The 19,847-nt window shown below is 44.1% G+C and overlaps 1 protein-coding gene across 1 annotated transcript in view; it reads left to right on the top strand.

Annotated features, from left to right (window-relative positions):
* Nucleotides 1–1,133: 1,133 nt before the first annotated feature.
* Nucleotides 1,134–19,847, top strand: part of ube2e3 (ubiquitin-conjugating enzyme E2E 3 (UBC4/5 homolog, yeast)) — a 65,016-nt gene continuing 46,302 nt past the window's right edge. Inside the window, exons 1-3 of the mRNA XM_017710598.2 lie at nt 1,134–1,269; nt 3,669–3,878; nt 12,775–12,825. Coding sequence (XP_017566087.1) covers nt 3,679–3,878; nt 12,775–12,825 — 251 coding nt within the window. The 5' untranslated portion in view covers nt 1,134–1,269; nt 3,669–3,678. The remainder of the gene's footprint in view (nt 1,270–3,668; nt 3,879–12,774; nt 12,826–19,847) is intronic.

Here is a 19,847-nt window from a genome sequence, read left to right as displayed (position 1 = left end):
GGAAAACTCAAATTTGGAATGAGTGTATATTTACAAAAAAAGAATATAATAAAATGATATACAGAAATGTGCAAAAGTTAGAGACCACCCTTCATTTATTATCTCATATCTCTGAGGAGGTGCAACATAGTCCACTGCATGCGGAAGGAGAAAGTCAAAGGAAAAAAAGTGAAAATGACTGACTTTGTCAAAACAATGACTTTGATTTTAAGAAAGTAAGTATTTATTTTGGGATGATAAGTCTCACACACACACACACACACACACACACACACACACACACACACACACACACACACACACACACACATCTTCCAAACCACTTCTCCGTCAGGGTCGTGGGGGGTGCTGGAGCCTATCCCAGCGGTCATCGAACGGAAGGCAGGATACACCCTGGACAGGTCACCAGTCCATCACAGGTCAGACAGACAGACACATTCAGTCACAGCTAGGGGCAGTTTACCATGTCCAATTGGCCTGACTGCATGTCTTTGGACTTTGGGGGGAAACCGGAGTAGGAATGATAAGCCATTATTTTAAAATACAAAGCCAACTTTTACAGAACATAAGTAAATATTTGAACATATACTGGACAAAAATGTAAGTGCAACACTTTTGGTTACAGAATTGTGGTTTTTGATTTCACCCACTGTTTTTTTTCCAGGAGTTTCAGTAAAAACTCATTTAAAATGTGTTTTTTGTGTATTTTTGTGATACAAAGTCAAATGTTTGAGGAAACAAGTAAATATTTCACTAGATGATCAAGAAATAAGTCATCATTTTTACAGAAAAAGAGTTTTTTCTGGTTGCAATGGCTTTAGAAACACTTGTCAAAAAACAGTCAAAAAATCCCATTCAAGCTGCTTCACTGTTAATCCAACACATTGTGTTCACACTCCGCGTGACACACCTGTTGAGGAATAAAACGGATTCTAATCCTGATTCTGATTCTCTTGGCGCTTTTAAAGCCCAACACCATCCAAGCTCGGGAACACTCAGCTCGCTATCTCGGACGCAACGTACCTGGAACCAGATTTGAATCCGGATTCTGCCCCATTAACGCCCCCCAAATAAAAACAGTGCTTCTGAAATGTGCAGTCGCGCTTAGGCGCCCTCTAGCGGCTGCGCGTTGCCTCTGCAGCGCCTCCTTCTCTCCTTCCTACTCTCCAATGTTCACAGCTCGGCCGGAGCCAGTCGTCCTTCCCGGCTTCGTTTCTCCAGGATTTCTCTCTCCAAACCGACCGAGAGCAGGACGAGGGCGCGTCTAAGGTAAAGGAGAAGCTTGTGGGGTCGGGTTTGGGGCCGAAAACGTCGTCCTTTTCGCGGGGTTTTGTCTTTCTTTTTCTTTTTTTTTAACCACCACCACCACCACCCCCTCCTCCTCCTCCTCCTGCTCCTTCTTGCTTCTTCTTCTTCTCCTCCTCCTCCTCCTCCTCCTCTTCGAAAAACTGACTTCACGCATCAGTTGGTAACACCACGCCGGAGCTTCAACCACAACAAAACCTCCTGAGCTCCAACAACAACATCAACAACATCAACAACAACAACAGCAGCAACAACAAAAATCCTCTCGACAGCGGCGGCTCGCTTCATTGTTGCCTTTCCATCCCAGCAAAGGACGCAAAGGCTTAATCTCTCGGCGCTTGCCCTAACCCTGGCGCTAAAGTGGAAGTAGGGGGGTTTATTATGAAAATGGGGGTTTTATTTTAGCTCTGCTCGTCTCTCTCTCTCCCCCCCCCTCCTCCTTCCTCTTCTCCTCCTCCTCCTCCTTCTCTGCTGCGATTCTGCTTTTCCATGCAGCTCTTCAGTCTGGAAAGCTTTAGCCAGCTCCCTCTCTCTCTCTCTCTCTCTCTCTCTCTCTCTCTCTCTCTCTCTCTCTCTCTCTCTTTCTCTTTCTGTCTCTTTCTGTCTTCCCTCTCCTCAACCTGCTTTTAGGGCTTGTTTTCACTCTCCACAGCTCCTGCAGGAGGAGAACTCTGCTCTCTCTCCACCAGCTTCTGGGGGGGAAATGTGTCTAGGCTGCTTCATCCTCTCCTCGAGAAGGCGAGAAGAGCCAGCTCTCGCCATGTGCACGGCTTTAATGTTGCTTGATTTTGGTCAGCCACTATTTATAGGGACCATTAGGTCTCTGTAATGGATTAAGCTGGTGCACTTAGGCAGCAGTTGTGCAGAGGAGGAGCATTTTTACCCCCCCCCCACCACCACTACCATCCACCCCCCCCCCCCCCCCCCCCCCCCCCACCCCCCGACCCCCAGCCCGAATGTGGACGGGTGCCCTGTGCCCTTGCAGAATTGACAGCGGTTTTGGTGTAAGTAATTGGATCCCGATGGAGCGGATTGGTGTCACCCACTTCTTTTTCCATTGGTGTTGGTCTCCGACGCTCTGGGACCGGGCGGCAGACGAAGCAGCCGGATATGGAGATGGACGGATGGAAGTTTGCTTCAGCCTGTCTTGCTCTCTCGTGCATGCAGACAGAAGTGGTCGTGCAATTCAGAGGCGTCAGTTGAGATAGGAGTCCAGCAGCCGTGGACGTGGATGTTTGGAAGGCACTGTTGTTGAGACTGGGAGTATTTCACAAGGCAGGGTCTCTCTGTTAGCCAGATAACGAAAGCCAAGCCATGTCCAGTAGGAAGGAAAGGTAAGGCATGTTGGACAGTCCTCAGTTTTTGGCTGAAATGATGTAGTTTACTGTTTGGTAGACAAGGACAGAACTCGAGCTCAACAGGAGAAAAGGTAGAGGAGCTCTCCGTTGTTTAACCCTCTTGCTTGGCTTGACTTGTCGGGCTAAACTGAGAAATCCTGCTTTGGAGAAAAACGCTTCCCATGATTCTTCAAGGATTTTCAGGATTTTTTTCCAGGATGTCAAGGCTTGTCCAGTAGAGAGGTGAGGGACATTTTAGCTGGACAAGCCTAAACCTTTGGCTTAAGTGCCCAGTTTGATCTTAGCTATAAAAATATTGAGATAAAAATGGGAATTCCGTTAGACCAGCCACTTTTAGACGAACTTATCCAGATGAACTGAGAAATCTTGCTTTGTTAGAAAAATAACTCCAAGGTTTTCTCAGCCAAGCAAATTTAAGCCAATTTAAGCCAAGCTAGTCCAAAAGGATGAAAAGAAAGATGTTTCTATTGGCGTGTCCTCACATCTGGCTTAAGTTATCCAGCTAAGCAGAGAAATCCTGCTTTGGAAAAAAATGCCTCCTAGGATTTTTTAATTAGGAAGGTAACTTAAGTCAAAAGAAAAGTCTTGTCCAAACAGAGAGGTGAGGGACATTTCAGGCTCGTCCAACTGAACTTTCAGCCCAAGTTGTCCACTTTGACGTTAGCTAGATAAATATCAAGATAAGGCAGTTTTGCCCGACATGACAAGAGGTAAGGGAGATTTCTATTGGACCAGCCTCAGTTTTGGCTGAAGTTATCCGGCTAAACTGACAAATCCTGCTTTGTTAAAAGGGAAAAAAAAGGAAATCCAAAATTTTCTAAAGTAAATTTAAGCCAACGTAATTCAATCTAGTCCAGCAGGATGAGAAGCAAGAGACATTTCTTTTGTATAATCCTCACATCTGGCTTAAGTTATCCGGCTAAATTAAGAAATCCTGCTTTGAGGAATACCCCCAAGGTCAAGCCCCCGAGTTCAGTAGTGTTTTGTTGTTGTCGTTGGCCCAAGGTGGGGAAAGATGTCCAGTGAAAGGCAGCGGTCAGACGACGAAAGCCCCAGCACCAGTAGCGGCAGTTCAGATGCAGATCAGAGAGATCCGCCGGCTCCAGAGCCAGAAGAGCAGGAAGAGAGGAAGCAGCCCACGCCTCCGCAGCAGCAGAAGAAAGCCACCAAACTGTCCAGCAAAACCACAGCAAAGTTGTCGTCCAGCGCCAAAAGGTAAATAAACAGCGTTCTCTGAACAGTCGAGGGTGGGACGGTGTGGGAATTTGAGATTAGTCACTGTGTCAGTCACTCATCGCTGCTTTTGGCATTACTGCATAATCGAGTGGTTGAGATGTAAACGAGTGGTTTGGTGTGAGATGGTTGATTGTAGAGACTCAGATGTCTTTACAGTGGTGGTGATGGGAACCAGGGGTCACCATGACTACAACACAGATATAGCCGTTTTATTTACTGTCCAGAACCACCAGTGACCCTACAGGTGTCTCCTGAGTGGATGTTGTGGTGATATTTTATCGTTATTGTGATAAATGTTGTCACAGTGCGATTTCCAGAGCATGTTGTGGATGTCAGTGCTCAAAGAACACTGAGCAGCTGCTTGTTGGGTTTAGTGCAGCATAAAATGCGGAATAAAAATGACGTTATTCCGTTTTTTAAGTTACTTTTTTAAAGGTGGTTCTGCTGCAGCTTTTTGGTCTGGACCACGTCATCAGAGCCGAGAGACTAAACGTGATGCATATCATAGACGTCGTGATGTTCTTGACCTTTCCCAGCTCTTACTTGCACTCTTAAACAAGATGGTTCTTCAAGGGTTCTTCAGTACAGAAAATGGTTCTGTATAGCCCCTTTCAGTGCTATATAGAACCCTTTTCAAAAAGGTGCTATATAGACCCATTTTCTTTACTCAAGAACCCTTGAAGAATCATCTTTTTAAGTGTGTGCAAAGGGTCTTGGAGTGCTGTATAGAACCCTTTTCAAAGAGGTGCTAGATAGAACCATATACAACACATTCTCTGTCAGTCTAAAGAACCCTTTAATCATGCACAAGGTTTGTTGAGTGTTCATGGTTCTATGTAGAACCGTTGTCTTTACTAAGAAACCTTTGAAAAACCATCCTTTCCAAGAGTGCATGATTGAAGGGGTCTTTGCATCGTGAAAGCGTTCTTCAGGTTGCAGTTTGGTGAGTGCTGTAGATGGTTCTACATAGAACCTTTCTGTAAAGGGTTCCATATAGCACTAAAGGGGGTTCTGGTGGTGTTCTGATGTCAAGTCTGTAACAATAGCACGGCCTGTTTTGGTGCTACATAGAACTCTTTTCCAAAACGTTGTATGCAGAATCATCTACAGAACATTCTCCATCAACCTGAAGAACCATTTCATGATGCAAAGAAGCCTTTAATCACGCAAAGGGTTCTTTGAGTGTTTTTGGTTCTGTATAGAACTACTTTCTTTACTAAAGAACCCTTGAAGGACCATCTTTATTAGGTGTGTACATGTAATATTAACGATGGTAAAATAGTGTTACATTTTGAAAAGTGCCTTTTTGTTTGGGGGCTGTTTTGCCTCACAGCGCTCTGCATGTAAGTCGCTCCCGACCATGAATGATTTAGTCTTAAACCTCAGAAGTGTCCTAACTGTCAGTGAGGCAGCGTCTTCATAAGTTGTGTGTAATAACTTCCTGTCTGGGAGCTTTTAGAGGCATTAATCCCTCCAGACGTCTGGTTCCTATCACCGCCACTGTGAATAAAAGCTCTTGTAGAACGGATCAGTCCATTTCCTTGTGCAAAATTCTGGAAACATCTGTGGAATTTTCTGATTTCCGTAACAATGACACGATGTAGGACAGACTTGACATTGACCCTCTCATATTTCTGTATAGCACCACAAACTCCAGAGCTAGTGTGTGCAACCATCCTCACCTCTTCCACTACTGTTCAGATTGCAGCTATATAAACATGCACATTATTGACATATGAAACAGTTTGATAACCGCTCAGTTTTATACGGTGATGTCTCATTAAAACGGCTCCTGTCCCTGGAAGTGGCTCCTCAGGGGGACTGACAGAGGCGCGTTACAGTCTAATGCATGATAACGGCACACAAAGCAGCGACAGGTTCCTTGAGGCCGGCTCAGAAGAGTTTGAGACGAGGCAGTAAGCTGTGAGCTGCGGCCAGCTGATGAATGGCGCTGGTTTACAGCAGTTAGGGCTTATTCATTAACGTGGGGAAATACTGAGGGTGATTGTTTGGCACGACGGGCTCATTGCTTTGGGAATTAAGGCTGTAACTGTTTTTTATGCTGTCGTCGGGTGAAGTGCGCAGTCAGGCAGCGCGGTAGGTGATGTCATGCGGAGTAGATGTGCAGGAAATGTAGGTTAGGTTTCATTAGTCAAGTTGCAAAAATCTTAAGCAGAGGAAGTGATAAGAGCATATCGCTGTTGTCCTTGTATCTCCAAAACGGTAACTTTACAGGAGAAGGAAAAAACCTGCTTGACTTTTAATGGTCGTCAATGGAACCAGACGTCTTTACAAGCCATTTTGGGCCATTTGCTTTAGTCCGTTCATCATGAAATTTACACACAATGTGAAGAACAGCAGGCATTTTCAGATTATATCAAAAACTGAAAAACGACAAAAGTGGAGATACAAGGTTTTGTTCCGACAGCAGCGACGTTTTGAGCTTCTCTGTGCTGCAGTGATGAGACTTGCTTTAAAAAGGAGTAAGATTTGAGCTGCTTTGCTGTTCACATTACTTCAAAACCTTCCATTATAGCCCGAGTCCGATATTTCCTCTATGGAGAGATGATACAGCATCACTTCCGTTTCCTAAATATTCTCTAATGTGGATCCTGATCTGACGTTTCTTCTTTGAAAACCACTTCAAAGCGTTAAACGTTTTCAGTTGATGCACTTTTCTCAAAATGAGCATCTAAAAGTAAGCAGACATGCTGGGACTAGTCACACACTCCACTCACCGAGCGCTCTCGGCTGATATCGGACCAATACATCACAGATATAGCCGTTTTATTTACTGTCCAGAACCACCAGTGAACCCACAGGTGTCTCCTGAGTGGATGTTGTGGTGATATTTTATCGTTATTGTGATAAATGTTGTCACAGTGCGATTTCCAGAGCATGTTGTGGATGTCAGTGCTTAAAGAACACTGAGCAGCTGCATGTTGGGTTTAGTGCAGCGCAAAATGCGGAATAAAAATGACGTTATCCTGTTTTTTACGCATTTATTTTCATTTTAAAATTAGAAAAAAAATAACATCAAAGGGGCAGGAGGGTTACATCGTACAGGAGAAAAGAACAGAAAAGGGGGAAATATATATATATATATATATATATATATATATATATATATATATAATTAAATTGTACTTACAATCCATGGTGTTCTCTGTTAAACATGCAATTACATACAACAACACATATCTCACAAGTTGAACCAGGTCAGTCTTCTTCCTTTACGCAATCAGAGGACCCCGTATTCTATCAAAGAGCTCCGACTGTTCATTGTTCAAACATCGCAGCTTCTCCGAGTGCAGTCCATTGATTAGTTCCTTCATCCACGTTTCATATGTTGGTACTGACTCTTGTTTCCACAGCTGTAGTATGTATTTTTTTGCCGTAACCATGTTGAAAAGAATGGCCTGGCGCTGCTGTTTCTCTACGGTTCCTGAGTCTTTATTCTGTTTTTTACGTTACTTTTTAAAAGGTGGTCCTGCTGCAGCTTTTCGCCTGGACCTCATCTTCAGAGCTGGGAGACTAAACGTGATGCATATCGTATTTTGTGAAAACGTCTTAGTGTCGCGGTGTAATTTTGACGTATCACCTCTTAAAATAGATGATTGATTAAGGGTTCTTTAGTAGAGCCATGAACGCACACATTTTAAAAGGATGGTGCTTCAAGGGTTTTGTAGTACAGAAAAGGGTTCCATATAGTACCTTTTGGTGCTATATAGAACCCTTTTCAGAAGGGTCCTGTTTTCTTTACTAAAGAACCCTTGAAGAATCATCAATCATCAGAGTTTTTTAATGAGTGCAAAGGCCGCTGAGTGTTTTTACAAGCTTTTAAACTTGTAACAATAGAAGATTGAATAAATCAGATGGAAGTGATGTGGTTAGTGAACTGGGCTCTTATTCACTGAGACGCCGCTGCCACTCATCTGCGATGAAATGTGCTGTTACGGTGAATAAGATCCAGGGCCGGTGGACGTATCACGTGTTACAGCCGTCCTGCCCGTTAATTTATATTTTTAATTTATGTTTTTTTTTTTTTTTTGCTTTTGTAACTTCGGTTTTGGTGTCATTGTGGAGACGGGGGGGGTGGTCAGTGAAATATCTTCGAGACTGGACGCTGTATCTTGGCTCCAAAATGCGCAACACAGCGCGAAAGCCCGGGTTCTCAAAGACTGAGAGCTGGCGTGCAGACTGCATGTCCCAGAACACCGAAGTCTAGCCCGGCTAGGACCGAACGAAAAGGCAGAGAGAGACGTAAGACGGACATTTGGAGACGAGTGGATTTATAAGCACCTTAGTTGGTTTCCTCTAACGTTAAATCCACAGCGAGAACCTGTCAAACACTAAAACCTTGTGAGGATGAAGTCGTTTCTCTTTCTAATTTTCCTGCTCCACCTTAAGTGGTGCTGTATTTACATTCAGCGCCTCAGTCAGAATTTAAGGTGGAACGGAAAAATTAGAACGAGAAGCGACTTTAGCCTCGTTAGGCGAGAGACATTTTACAGTAAGCTGCTCTACTTTTGAGGAAGGGTTTTCTGGCGGAGACGGGAGGAATTTTTCTTTATATTTTGGCCGTTAATGTTGAGGCTCCCAAGGTGGTTTGATTTTTGTTGAAAGGACAGAATGTCTCTTCTTAACGTTTGGGTTGTGACTCCTGATCGAACCTGCCTTTAACGCAGACCCGGTGGGATTTCTCGCTCATCCGGTTGCGTTGTTGTTATGTGCCGCCACAGACTGTCCGGGCGCTGCGCTTCCACGCTTCCCAGTCCCTCCTTTTACGTTCCGTCAACATTGCGGTATAAATGAAAATGTAGAAAATCCATGTTTGACATTTGCGAATCGATTCAGAATCGTTCACGTCCGCATCGCGATGCATCTAAGAATCGATTTTTCCCCCCGGCCCTACTATGAACGCACAAGGACCCTTATGTGCATAAGTTTGGGCGCCCCATTCAAGTGTGTTTCCTGTAGAGGAACAAAACATGTAATTTGTGGGGTGCACAAACTTTTGTGCGTGACTGTATCATCAGTGGATATCACAGAGACCAGGAACACACTGGGATGTTTTCTCAGGAGGCGATTTTTCTCTAACGGCTGTTCTCTCACGGCCCTCGTCTAGCATCTAAACACACTGTGCTGTCTCTGTTACGCTTATGGAACCACGTATTTTTATTAACAAGAAATGCTCCAAGATATTAATGTTAAATACAGTAGGCAGAGAATGGATGGTGAAATGGAGAACAGAGAAACCACACGAACACTAAAATAACTAAATAAAACCCAACACAGTACAGGAACGTAACTTCATACCAGCTGTAATACTACTAATAATTCTAATTGTAATAAAGCAGATTTCCACGATAAGTCACTAATCTTCTTACCTGTGCTAATGTCCCCCCACTAACACCGTGGACGCTTGCTGTCAGAAGTTCAGTATTAACTGGAAAATTTCATTTCCTGAAGAAAAAGACAGAATTCACAGCTTAAGCAGTGGCTAGACAGTTGCTAGGATCCAAACGGTTACTCTGGCATTTTAGGTGGCTGCTGTTGCTAAGTGGTTGCTATGGTATGGTTGGGATATGCGATGGCTATGGTTGGGATAGTGTAGTGGGTAACACCTCTGCCTTCTACACTGTAGACTGGGGTTCAATCCCCACCTGGGCAAACACCCTACACTATACCAATAAGAGTCCTTGGGCAAGACTCCTAACACCACCTTGGCCTGCCTGTGTAAAATGATCCAATTGTAAGTCGCTCTGGACAAGAGCGTCAGCCAAATGCCATAAATGTAAATGTATCCCAGGTGGTTGCTAGGGTGTTGCTAGGCGGTTACTGTGGTACCCCTAATGTTTGCTAGAGGGTTGCTACATTGTTTCTATGTAACTCCACGTGGTTAATAGGGTATTGCTAATGGACCTGTATTGTCGTTTTACAAGCTGGGTGCACAAACTTTTGCACCCCATTCATTCGTATGGGGGAAAAAAATCACCATTTGACGATGCTTGTATGAAAATCGTGTGTCTGATCAAAAAGCTATGCATAAAAAGGCAGTTCCACTTTAAAATAAAGACTACCCTTATGAAAGGTTTGTGAATGTTTCACATTGAGCTTATTAATGGTTATTAATTAGGACATAAAGAGCGTAGAATAATGAACACAGGGTGGCAGTGAGCGGTTGTTTGCCTAATAGTGAACCCACATTCATTAATACCGTTAAAACTCAGATTTTGATGTTTACTCATCTTTGTCTTCTTCATCAGTCGGCGTTGAACTCCTCGGCTTTGTCGCACCTTCATGTTGATCAGATGTAACAGTGTTTGCCCTCTTTATTAATGTTAGAACGGCTTCTGATGATTTTTAGTATTGAGCATTAACAAAGTAATGCTTTATGAGGGTAGTCTTATTTAGATAAATGAATAGATAAATAAATGAAGTGCCACTGCTGTTGGAACAAAACTTTGTATCGCCAAAATGGTGACTTTACAGGAGAAGGAAAAAACCTGCTTCACTTTTAATGGAAGTCAATGGAACCAGACGTCTTTCCAAGCCATTTTGGGCCGTTTGCTTTAGTCCGTTCATCATCAAATTTACAAACAGTGTGAAGAACAACAGGCATTTTCAAATTATGTCAAAAACTGAAAAGCGTCAAAAGTGGAGATACGAGGTTTTGTTCTGATACAAGCACATCATTCCCGGTCAGACCGAATATTCCAGAGTTGGAATGATGTCAGTGTCTCAAGCACTGCAGGACGAGTTAGTGGACAAAAATCTGGCAGGAAAAGAAGAAAAAGATGGATATAGATTGGATAACAGTGGTGCTGGACGTTGCTGTGCAGTGCAAAGTCAGTAGTATGTCCAGAGATATGAGGATTCAGTGCTGCCCGCCTGGGAAATCTGCTTATTATCATCACTGTGATGTCATTTCTCTGTAATATCAATGTAGTAAACATTTTTTGAAGTTACCCAAAGAACCTCTGTGAGTTTCTCAGGGCTTACAGACACTTTTGGGACTTTTTTTGTGTTTGTCATCTCATATTTTAATAGAGCTTAAAATCGAGCTGTGCTTGACTCCCAGAGAAATCCGAGCGTGTGTTTGGTGCCATGCACTCGGAGGGCTCACAGGGAGGAAGGAGGAGGAAGGAGGGCTGATTAAAACGTGTACTCTCGTGCAGAAAGTGGCAGGAATCCTGCCCCAGCTTCCCCGCGCGCACTGCTGCTAGTGCTTTAGCATCAGTGCCGAGACTTTACCCCTCGGCTCCTGTCAAATCTGCCACCCAACCGCTTCATTTGCATATAAGCTTTAAAAGAGGATCTATTGTGTGTCAAAGTGAGCAGAACAGAGGTGAGGGTCCGGGGGTCCGGGGGTCCAGGAGCTCTGGTGTGGGATTGAGCGCGTGCGCCTGGCGGAGGGGAGGGAGAAGAGAGGAGGGCAAAGTTTTGTGCTGAGGGATTCGGGCTCATGCCTCTGAGAACAAAGAGGCAGCAGCCATGTTACTGTTAGAGCACAGAGAGCAGAGCAGAGTGCAGTTCACTCAGAGCAGACAGAGGGCGCTGTGCTCAGCACTCAGCACTCAGAGTCTGGGTCTCTCTCTCTCTCTCTCTCTCTCTCTCTCTCTCTCTCTCTCTCTCTCTCCCTGTCCCTCACTCCGCCTCTCATACTCAGTCTCTCTCTCTCTCTCTCTCTCGCTCTCTCTCTCTCGCTCTCTCTCTCTCTCTCTCTGTCCCTCACTCCGCCTCTCATACTCAGCCTCTCTCTCCTTCTCTCTCTCTCTCTTGCTCTCTCGCTCTCTCTCTCTCTCTCTGTCCCTCACTCCGCCTCTCATACTCAGCCCCTCTCTCTCTCTCTCTCTCTCTCTCTCTCTCTCTCTCTCTCTCTCTCTCTGTCCCTCACTCTGTCTCTCTCTCTGTCCCTCACTCTCTCTCTCTGTCTGTTATACTCAGTCTCCCTCTGTCTGTCTCTCTCTGTCTCTCTCTCTCTCTCTCTGTCCCTCACTCCGTCTCTCTCTCTCTCTCTCTCTCTCTCTCTGTCCCTCACTCCGCCTCTCATACTCAGCCTCTCTCTCCTTCTCTCTCTCTCTCTCTCTCTCTTGCTCTCTCGCTCTCTCTCTCTCTGTCCCTCACTCCGCCTCTCATACTCAGCCTCTCTCTCTCTCTCTCTCTCTCTCTCTCTCTCTCTCTGTCCCTCACTCTGTCTCTCTCTCTGTCCCTCTCTCTCTCTCTCTGTCTGTTATACTCAGTCTCCCTCTGTCTGTCTCTCTCTCTCTCTCTCTCTCTCTCTCTCTCTCTCTCTCTCTCTCTCTCTCTCTCTCTCCCTCTCTCCCCCTCTCTCTCTCTCTCTCATACTCAGTCTCGGTCACTCTCTCTTAATCTCTGTTTCTCCCTTTTTTACTTTCTTTTTTCTTTCCTCTTTTTTGCCTATTTTTTCTTTCTTTCCTTCTTCTTTGTTAGAATTCTTTCTCTCTTTCCTCTTTATAGAATTTTGTGTTCTTTCTTTGTTTGTTTGTTTGTTTCTTTCTTTCTGTCTTTGTGTACTTTGTTTTTCTCTCTTTCCTTCTCTTCTCCTTCCCTCTCCTTCTTTTCTTTTTCTGTCATTCTTTATTGTTCTTTATTGTTTTCTTTTTTTCCATTTCTTTGTATTTTTCTTTCTGTCCCTCTTTATCCCCTTTTGCCTGCCTTTCTTCCTCCCTTTTTCTTTTCTCTCTCTCTCTCTCTCTCTCTCTCTCTCTCTCTCTCTCTCTCTCTCTCTCTCTCTCTCTCTCTTTCCCTTTCTCTCTCTCTCTCTCTCTCTCTCTCTCTCTCTCTCTCTCTCTCTCTCCCTCATCCTCCCTCAGTCTCATTTGTTCTCTCTCCTGTGTTTTTCCTGCAGAATCCAGAAGGAACTTGCTGAAATAACTCTGGATCCTCCTCCGAACTGCAGGTAGGTCTTTCCGGCTGTTATTGCTCTGTTTCTGTGGCCTTTCTGGTTTACTGTGCTGTTGAGAGGCTGAGGATGAGCGCGGCTGTTGCCGTGGCTGTGAGGGAGAACAGAGGGGTTTGACGGGTCGGGGTTGTTTTTCCTCTCTCGGCGTTTGTGAAGCTGCTGTGATGCGATCGAGGCTCTTGCTGATCTACACGCCGCGTTTCATCGCCAGACGCTGCTGATTCTGGTCTCCGTCACTCTGTCCTGTGTCTCTCTCTGTCTGTACGTCCGTCTGTCTTTAAGAGGAGACCCCGAGAGCCGTCTGCTCCCTGGAGAGAGTGTGTGTTTAAGTGGAGGCCGATGATTTCCTGCATATTTATTTGTGTTCGTCTTAATTCCTCTGGATATTTTTGTTATGTTTTGTTTTTGGGTGTTGTTCTGTCTCCTGTGTTTAATTATGAAATGTAAATGGTCTAATGTTGAATTATGCAATTTATAGCTATTGCATTAATACCCCCTCCCAAAAAAACAACAACACATTGTAACACTTTAAGGGTTTGATTTGCATGTTAAATAACTGTTCAAATACTCGAGCTGTAATCCCCCCATTTTCTCTACTTGGTACCGTGGGACTGCGTGTGTTGAACTTCCTAATTCACACTAGGCTGATTGGATTTAAGCTCTTAAGTGTTGGATTTTTTTTGGTCTGATATTATTTGGCAGGGCCTTGCTGGATGTATGTAATGGGATCTTATGCCGTTGCCTAATTAAACATAGTTTTCATTCATCTGGAATTTGGGAGATTCTGTTATTTATTTCTGTTTTATTGAATTTTGTTGGGTAGTGTTTTGTGTATTTGCTCTGAAACGAGGTAGTAATTCCTGAGAATACAGTGAGAGCAGGTCTATGACAGGTATTGTTGCTCTGCCCTGCTCTGTCGTTATCATGATGAAGTATGTCACACTAGGCTTTTCTGAGCTTTGGACATTGTCGGTACTTTAAATGTTCAATTACAGACATTGTGGACAGCGCTGTCACCTCACTGCCTCACGGGACCTCACAAAAAACAATAGATGGCGCTGTTGCCTTTCAGCAAGAAGGGCCTGGGTTCGAGTCCCCGTCCGGGCAACCAGGGGATTTTGCATGCTCTCCCTGTGTCTGCTTGAGTTTCCTCTGGGTGCTCCGGTTTCTTCCCGCTGTCCAAAGACATTCAGTCCGGCCATTTGGAGATGGTAAATTGCCTGTAGGTGTTGGTGTTTATGTCTGTATGTCTGCCCTGTGATGGACCGGTGGCCTGTCCAGGGTGTTTCCTGCCTTCCATCCAATGAACTCAGGGATAACTGGCTTAGAAGATGATTGAATGAATGAATGAATGATTGGATTTAATGCAGCACAGTTGGTGTAATGTTGATCTATAGTTTTTATAGCTGCTTTTAGATGTGATGCTACTTTGTTTCAACTTACGAGAACTTATTAGAAAAAAAAGAAATATTGTGACATAACACCTTCAGACAGCCTGTACCTGTTTTATTTAATCTTATTTATTCTTAACTTTTATTTCTTGTTTTTGTTCTTCGTAGTTCTTTATTACTTTTTGACCTATTTTAATCAGTTTTATTATTATTATTACTATATTTTTTTATTTTATTAATCTCTTCTTTTGATCTTAATATCTTATCAATTAAAACTCGTTTTATTTTTATTATTATTTTTATCTATTTTTATCTTTTTTTCAGTTATTTTTACATTTTCTTTTAATTTAAAATGATTAAATATAGATATTATTTTCTATGTCGTGTCAATCCCTGTTTTTGTAAATGCTCGGCTACATTGAAAAGGGTTGCCCTCAATGTTCTTCCGAGTCAGAATAAAGGTTGATTGATATTGCATGTTGTAAAAAACCTGATATTATATTTTTGCCTTATTGCCCATGTTTAGTCTGTCATATATTTGCATCAGGCTGACATCATTTGTCCAGCTTGCTACACGCTGCATATCTTTAGTGACACACATCACTGAAAATACCCTCGTTCTCCAAAAGTCTCCAGCGTTTCTTCTGAAATGAAGGATATTAGTAGGGAGTTTGTTCCTCTGTTGCTGTGATAACAGCCTCTACTCTTCTGGAAGGCTTTGCAATAGATGTTGAAAAATTGTTGTGAGGATCTGATTGAGCATTAGTGAGGTCAGTTCTGGATCACTCCAGCTCATCCCAAAGCTATTGGATGGAGCTCCATCACTCCAGAGAACACAGTTACGCTGCTCCACAGCCCAATGCTGGGGGGCTTTAGACCCCTCTAGCGCCTGGCATTGGACATAGTGACTTTAGGCTCATGTGTGGCTGCTTCAGAGCATCTCATTCTGTTGGTCAGTGCTTTTCTGTGGAGATTATACAAGCTGTGAAAATAATTTGTAGTGAAAAAAGTAGAAAATAATGCAGAGTAGAAACATTTTCACTCGTAGACGTTTGCTCCCCGATATATTTCCATGACAAATATCAGATATTAGCAGCTACATGCAGTTTGCATGTGGGTGCATCACTGGTCAGCTTGCTTCCATCACCAGAGCGTTGTCCAGAAGCATGAGACTGGATATCACAGCACATCCTCCTTATCACCCAATGACAGCTTATCACAGAAACCCTCACCAGCTGATTTTCACACACAAACACCTTTTTGTCAACCTTGTCAGATCAGAGTCATCGAGCTATAACGCGCACACACACACACACACACACACACACACACACACACACACACACACACACACAGACCATCACTCACAGCAGCGTGACTGTAACTGTGTGTGACGGCTGCCGGTTTCTGGATGTGCTCAAACTGCCTGATTCTTAGCTCTTTTGGCTCGTTTGGTTCTTTAGGCTTTTGGGTTGTTTTAGATCTTTTGGTTCTTTAGGCTTTTGGGTTGTTTTAGATCTTTTGATTCTTTAGGCTTTTGGGTTGTTTTGGCTCTTTTGGTTCTTTAGGCTTTTGGGTTGTTTTGGCTCTTTTGGTTCTTTAGGCTTTTGGGTTGTTTTGCCTCTTTTGGTTCTTTAGGCTTTTGGGTTGTTTTGCCTCTTTTGGTTCTTTAGGCTTTTGGGTTGTTTTGCCTCTTTTGGTTCTTTAGGCTTTTGGGTTGTTTTGGCTCTTTTGGTTCTTTAGGCTTTTTTGTACCTTTGTTTAAAAGATGTTTAGTTTTTTTGGCTCTTTTTTTGTCTGGGCTGTTTTTCAGCTCTTTTGCTTCTGTTAGTTCTTTAGGTTGTTTTGACTCTTTCTGCTCTTTTGGTTCTTTCAAGTCTTTTGGCTTTTTTTGTTGTTCTTTTGGCTTCTTTCTGTTTTTTAGGCTTTTTGGTCTGATTGCTGTTCTTCAGCGCCTTTGATTCTTTTGGCTCTCTCTGCTCTTTTAGGCCCGGTCCCATTTCTTATTTTACCCCTACTCCTTGTTTTCTAGTGTCACAGTGGCCCTTGGAACTGAGTTACGGGGGGTAGTGGTTGAAATCTTCCCCTCCGAAATGAGACCCTCAAATAAAAAGTGCATCACTTCATTAACAGCTACCAGCGCTGCTCTGTAGGCGACCCTGCCCGTCTGCAGGGACAGCAGAGGAGGGGAAAGCTCAGCTCCTCACTGCTGGGCTTCAGTTGCATTTAGGGATCAAACGCCTTCAAAGAGGGAGGCAATTATTTATTATCAGCCCCCCCCCCCAATTCTTCAGTGATATGAAGCTGAAGTCTGATATTCTCCAGATCCTCACTCAAATTTTCCCATTCTGCCTTAAATGGTGCAGCAGTTACATTCTGGTGCCTCAGTCATTGGAACGTTATTTAAGGTGGAACGGGAAATTTAGCTAGCTGCCAAGACATCAGCACACCCTACCCCTAGGGGTGAACGTGTAGAGCAGAGGGCTAAGGACTAAGTGGTAGGGGCAAGGGGTGAAAGAGGATTGGGCCTTAGTTCATTTGGTTCTTTCAGTTCTTTTGGCTTTTTTTTTTTATTTGGTTCTTTTGTTTATTTGGCTATGTTGGCTTTGGCTGCTTTGGATTCTTACGACTCTTTTGTCTTTTGTCTCTTTCTGTTTGGTTCTTCACCCTCTTTCTGATCTTTCAGCTCTTTTGGGCCTTTTTGGCTATTTAGGTTCAGATCTTTAGCTTCCTTTGCCTCTTCCTGCTTTTGTGGCTCTTGCCAAACCCCCGACTCCAGGCTATAATTCTCTGTTTTTATTCAGAAAGATTAACAAGTCGATGTGCTCTGTGTGCAGTCGAGTCCAGAGCTGCTTTAGAATGAGTGCTGCTGTGGGAACCTCTCTCTCTCTCTAAGGGTGCTGATGTGGCATGAATACAAGTATGTTCTCCTATAGTGCACTAAGAGCATGAGAAAAAACCCTGAGAGTAACGAGGCATCGAAAGAAGAAGTCATTCCACCCTGGTTCTGTGGGTTTCACAGACATGGGAAACTTTGTGTTTCTGTAGGCAGCTTGTGTTTTGAGGAAAACAGAAGGATGGAGGTTTGGAGATAAGAGCTTGGACTCAGGAGACTGGAGATGTGTGGTTCTGAAGTGCTGTCGGCTCTGCTTTAAGCAACTGATTGTTATTTGCTTTTTTTAGCCTCAGTTTAGTTTTTTTCTTCAATTTTTACCTTTTATGGCTTCCACAGAGCAGCATTCTCTGTCCAACACTCGAACTCAGAGAGAGTTCTTAGGAAAGAAGAGCTTTGTTCTTTGCATTTAATGGTTCTTCAGAGTGATGGAGAATGTGCTGTAGATGGTTCTATACAGAACCTTTTTGGTAGGTCCAACTGTTATGTAGGCATGTGCTTAGTGCTGATTAACTACATTTTAAACAAATTCACACCACATCTTCAGGTTTCAGACATCTGACAAAACAGCCTTGGGTTTCAGGAAAAACGGCATCATGTCTAAACTCTTGTACCACTGGACATCAGGTGAAATGGTCTCTTAGATTACTTAACAACTCAGCCTGTTCTAAGACTGTGGAGTGAAATGGGAAGTCCTACCTCACAGTGAGGAAGCACATGATGGACCTTGCCTTGAATCTGTGTCTGCTTGCAGAGCTGCGTCAGTGTGGTGTGCTGCCAGGTTCCTCCAGAGAAAGGCTTTTAAAGAGCGAGCATTATGAGTTTTAGCCGTGGAGTTGGAGAGAGATCCTAGTGAGCAATGTGCATGTACGCATTTAAAAACAACCCGGACAGGCTGGAGACAAAGGGCGATAGAGGAGCAGCTGTGTGAGGAGAGTGTGGTAGTGGGTGCTAGCTGTGCAGACTGCGGAATGACAGAAAGAAAGCACAGTGTTGATCAAATTCAACACGTGCAGATTAAAAGCTTGTTTGTGCTAAATGACCACTATATAGCCGGACAGTCGTTTTAGTCTGATGGCTACATTTAGTCAAAAATGTGAAGGAGAACATGTTCAGTCTGTTTATTAATGGAAACAGGACAGTCCAAATAAGTGCTGCGGATTTAGATCAAAGCTTTTCGTGGCAGTGTGCCACGACAGACATACAGAGAGAAAGATAGATACACTATATTTCCAGAAGTTTTCACTCACCCATCCAAATCAGTGAATTCAGGTGTTCCAGTCACTTCCATGGCCACAGGTGTATAAAGCCGAGCCCCTAGGCCTGCAGACTGCTTCTACAGACATTAGTGAAAGAATGGGTCGCTCTCAGGAGCTCAGTGAATTCCAGCGTGGTACCGTGATCGGACGCCACCTGTGCAGCAAGTCCAGTCGTGAAATTTCCTCACTACTAAATATTCCACAGTCGACTGTCAGTGGGATTATAACAAAGTGGAAGCGATTGGGAACGACAGAAACTCAGCCACGAAGTGGTCGGCCACGTAAAATGACAGAGCGGTCAGCGGATGCTGAGAGGCATAGAGCGCAGAGGTCACCAACTTTCTGCAGTCACTCGCTACAGACCTCCAAACTTCATGTGGCCTTCAGATCAGCTCAAGAACAGCGTAGAGAGCTTCATGGAATGGGTTTCCATGGCGGAGCAGCTGCATCCAAGCCTTACATCACCAAGCGCAATGCAAAGCGTGGAATGCAGTGGAGTAAAGCGCCGCTACTGGACTCTAGAGCAGTGGAGACTCTGGAGGTTCTCTGGAGTGACCAATCACGCTTCTCCATCTGGAAATCTGATGGACGAGTCTGGGTTTGGCGGTTGCCAGGAGACGGTACTAGTCTGACTGCCTTGTGCCGAGTGTAAAGTTTGGTGGAGGGGGGATCATGGTGTGGGGTTGTTTTTCAGGAGTTGGGCTCGGCCCCTTAGTTCCAGTGAAAGGAACTCTTAAAGCTTCGGCACCAAGAGATTTTGGACAATTTCATACTCCCAACTTTGTGGGAACAGTTTGGGGACGGCCCCTTCCTGTTCCAACATGACTCCACACCAGTGCACAAAGCAGGTCCATAAAGACACGGATGAGCCAGTTTGGTGTGGGAGAACTTGACTGGCCTGCACAGAGTCCTGACCTCAACCTGATAGAACCCCTTTGGGATGAATTAGAACGGAGACTGCGAGCCAGGCCTTCTCGTCCAACATCAGTGTCTGACCTCACAAATGTGCTTCTGGAAGAACGGTCAAAAATTCCCATAAACACTCCTAACCCTTGTGGAAAGCCTTCGCAGAAGAGTTGAAGCTGTTATAGCTGCAAAGGGTGGGCAGACATCATATTAAACCCTATGGATTAAGAATGGGATCTCACTCAAGTTCATATGCGTGTGAAGGCAGACGACCGAATATTTTTGGAAATCTATATAGATAGATAGACACAGGAAAATGGATAGATAAGAAAATGGATCCTAGTTCAACCCGTTTTCTTTGTATTTTTTCTCAGGTGAAATTTAATGACTCATAAGACTCAAATCTGAGTTGAGTCTAGTCATTTAAGAGGAAGTTCAAGTCATTCAACATGCAGCTCAAGTGAAACTGTTTACTATGTCCAGGTTTTGCAGGGCACTGAATCACTGAAGTTTTCATCGCTAGAACTCTGTGAGATGGAGGGACAGGAGCACAAGCTTCACCCACTGCTG

Source organism: Pygocentrus nattereri, chromosome 6 (assembly GCF_015220715.1).
Source record: "Pygocentrus nattereri isolate fPygNat1 chromosome 6, fPygNat1.pri, whole genome shotgun sequence".
NCBI lineage: Eukaryota > Metazoa > Chordata > Actinopteri > Characiformes > Serrasalmidae > Pygocentrus > Pygocentrus nattereri.
Note: the sequence above shows the minus strand (reverse complement) of the source record. Positions and strands in the feature narration are given on the sequence as shown.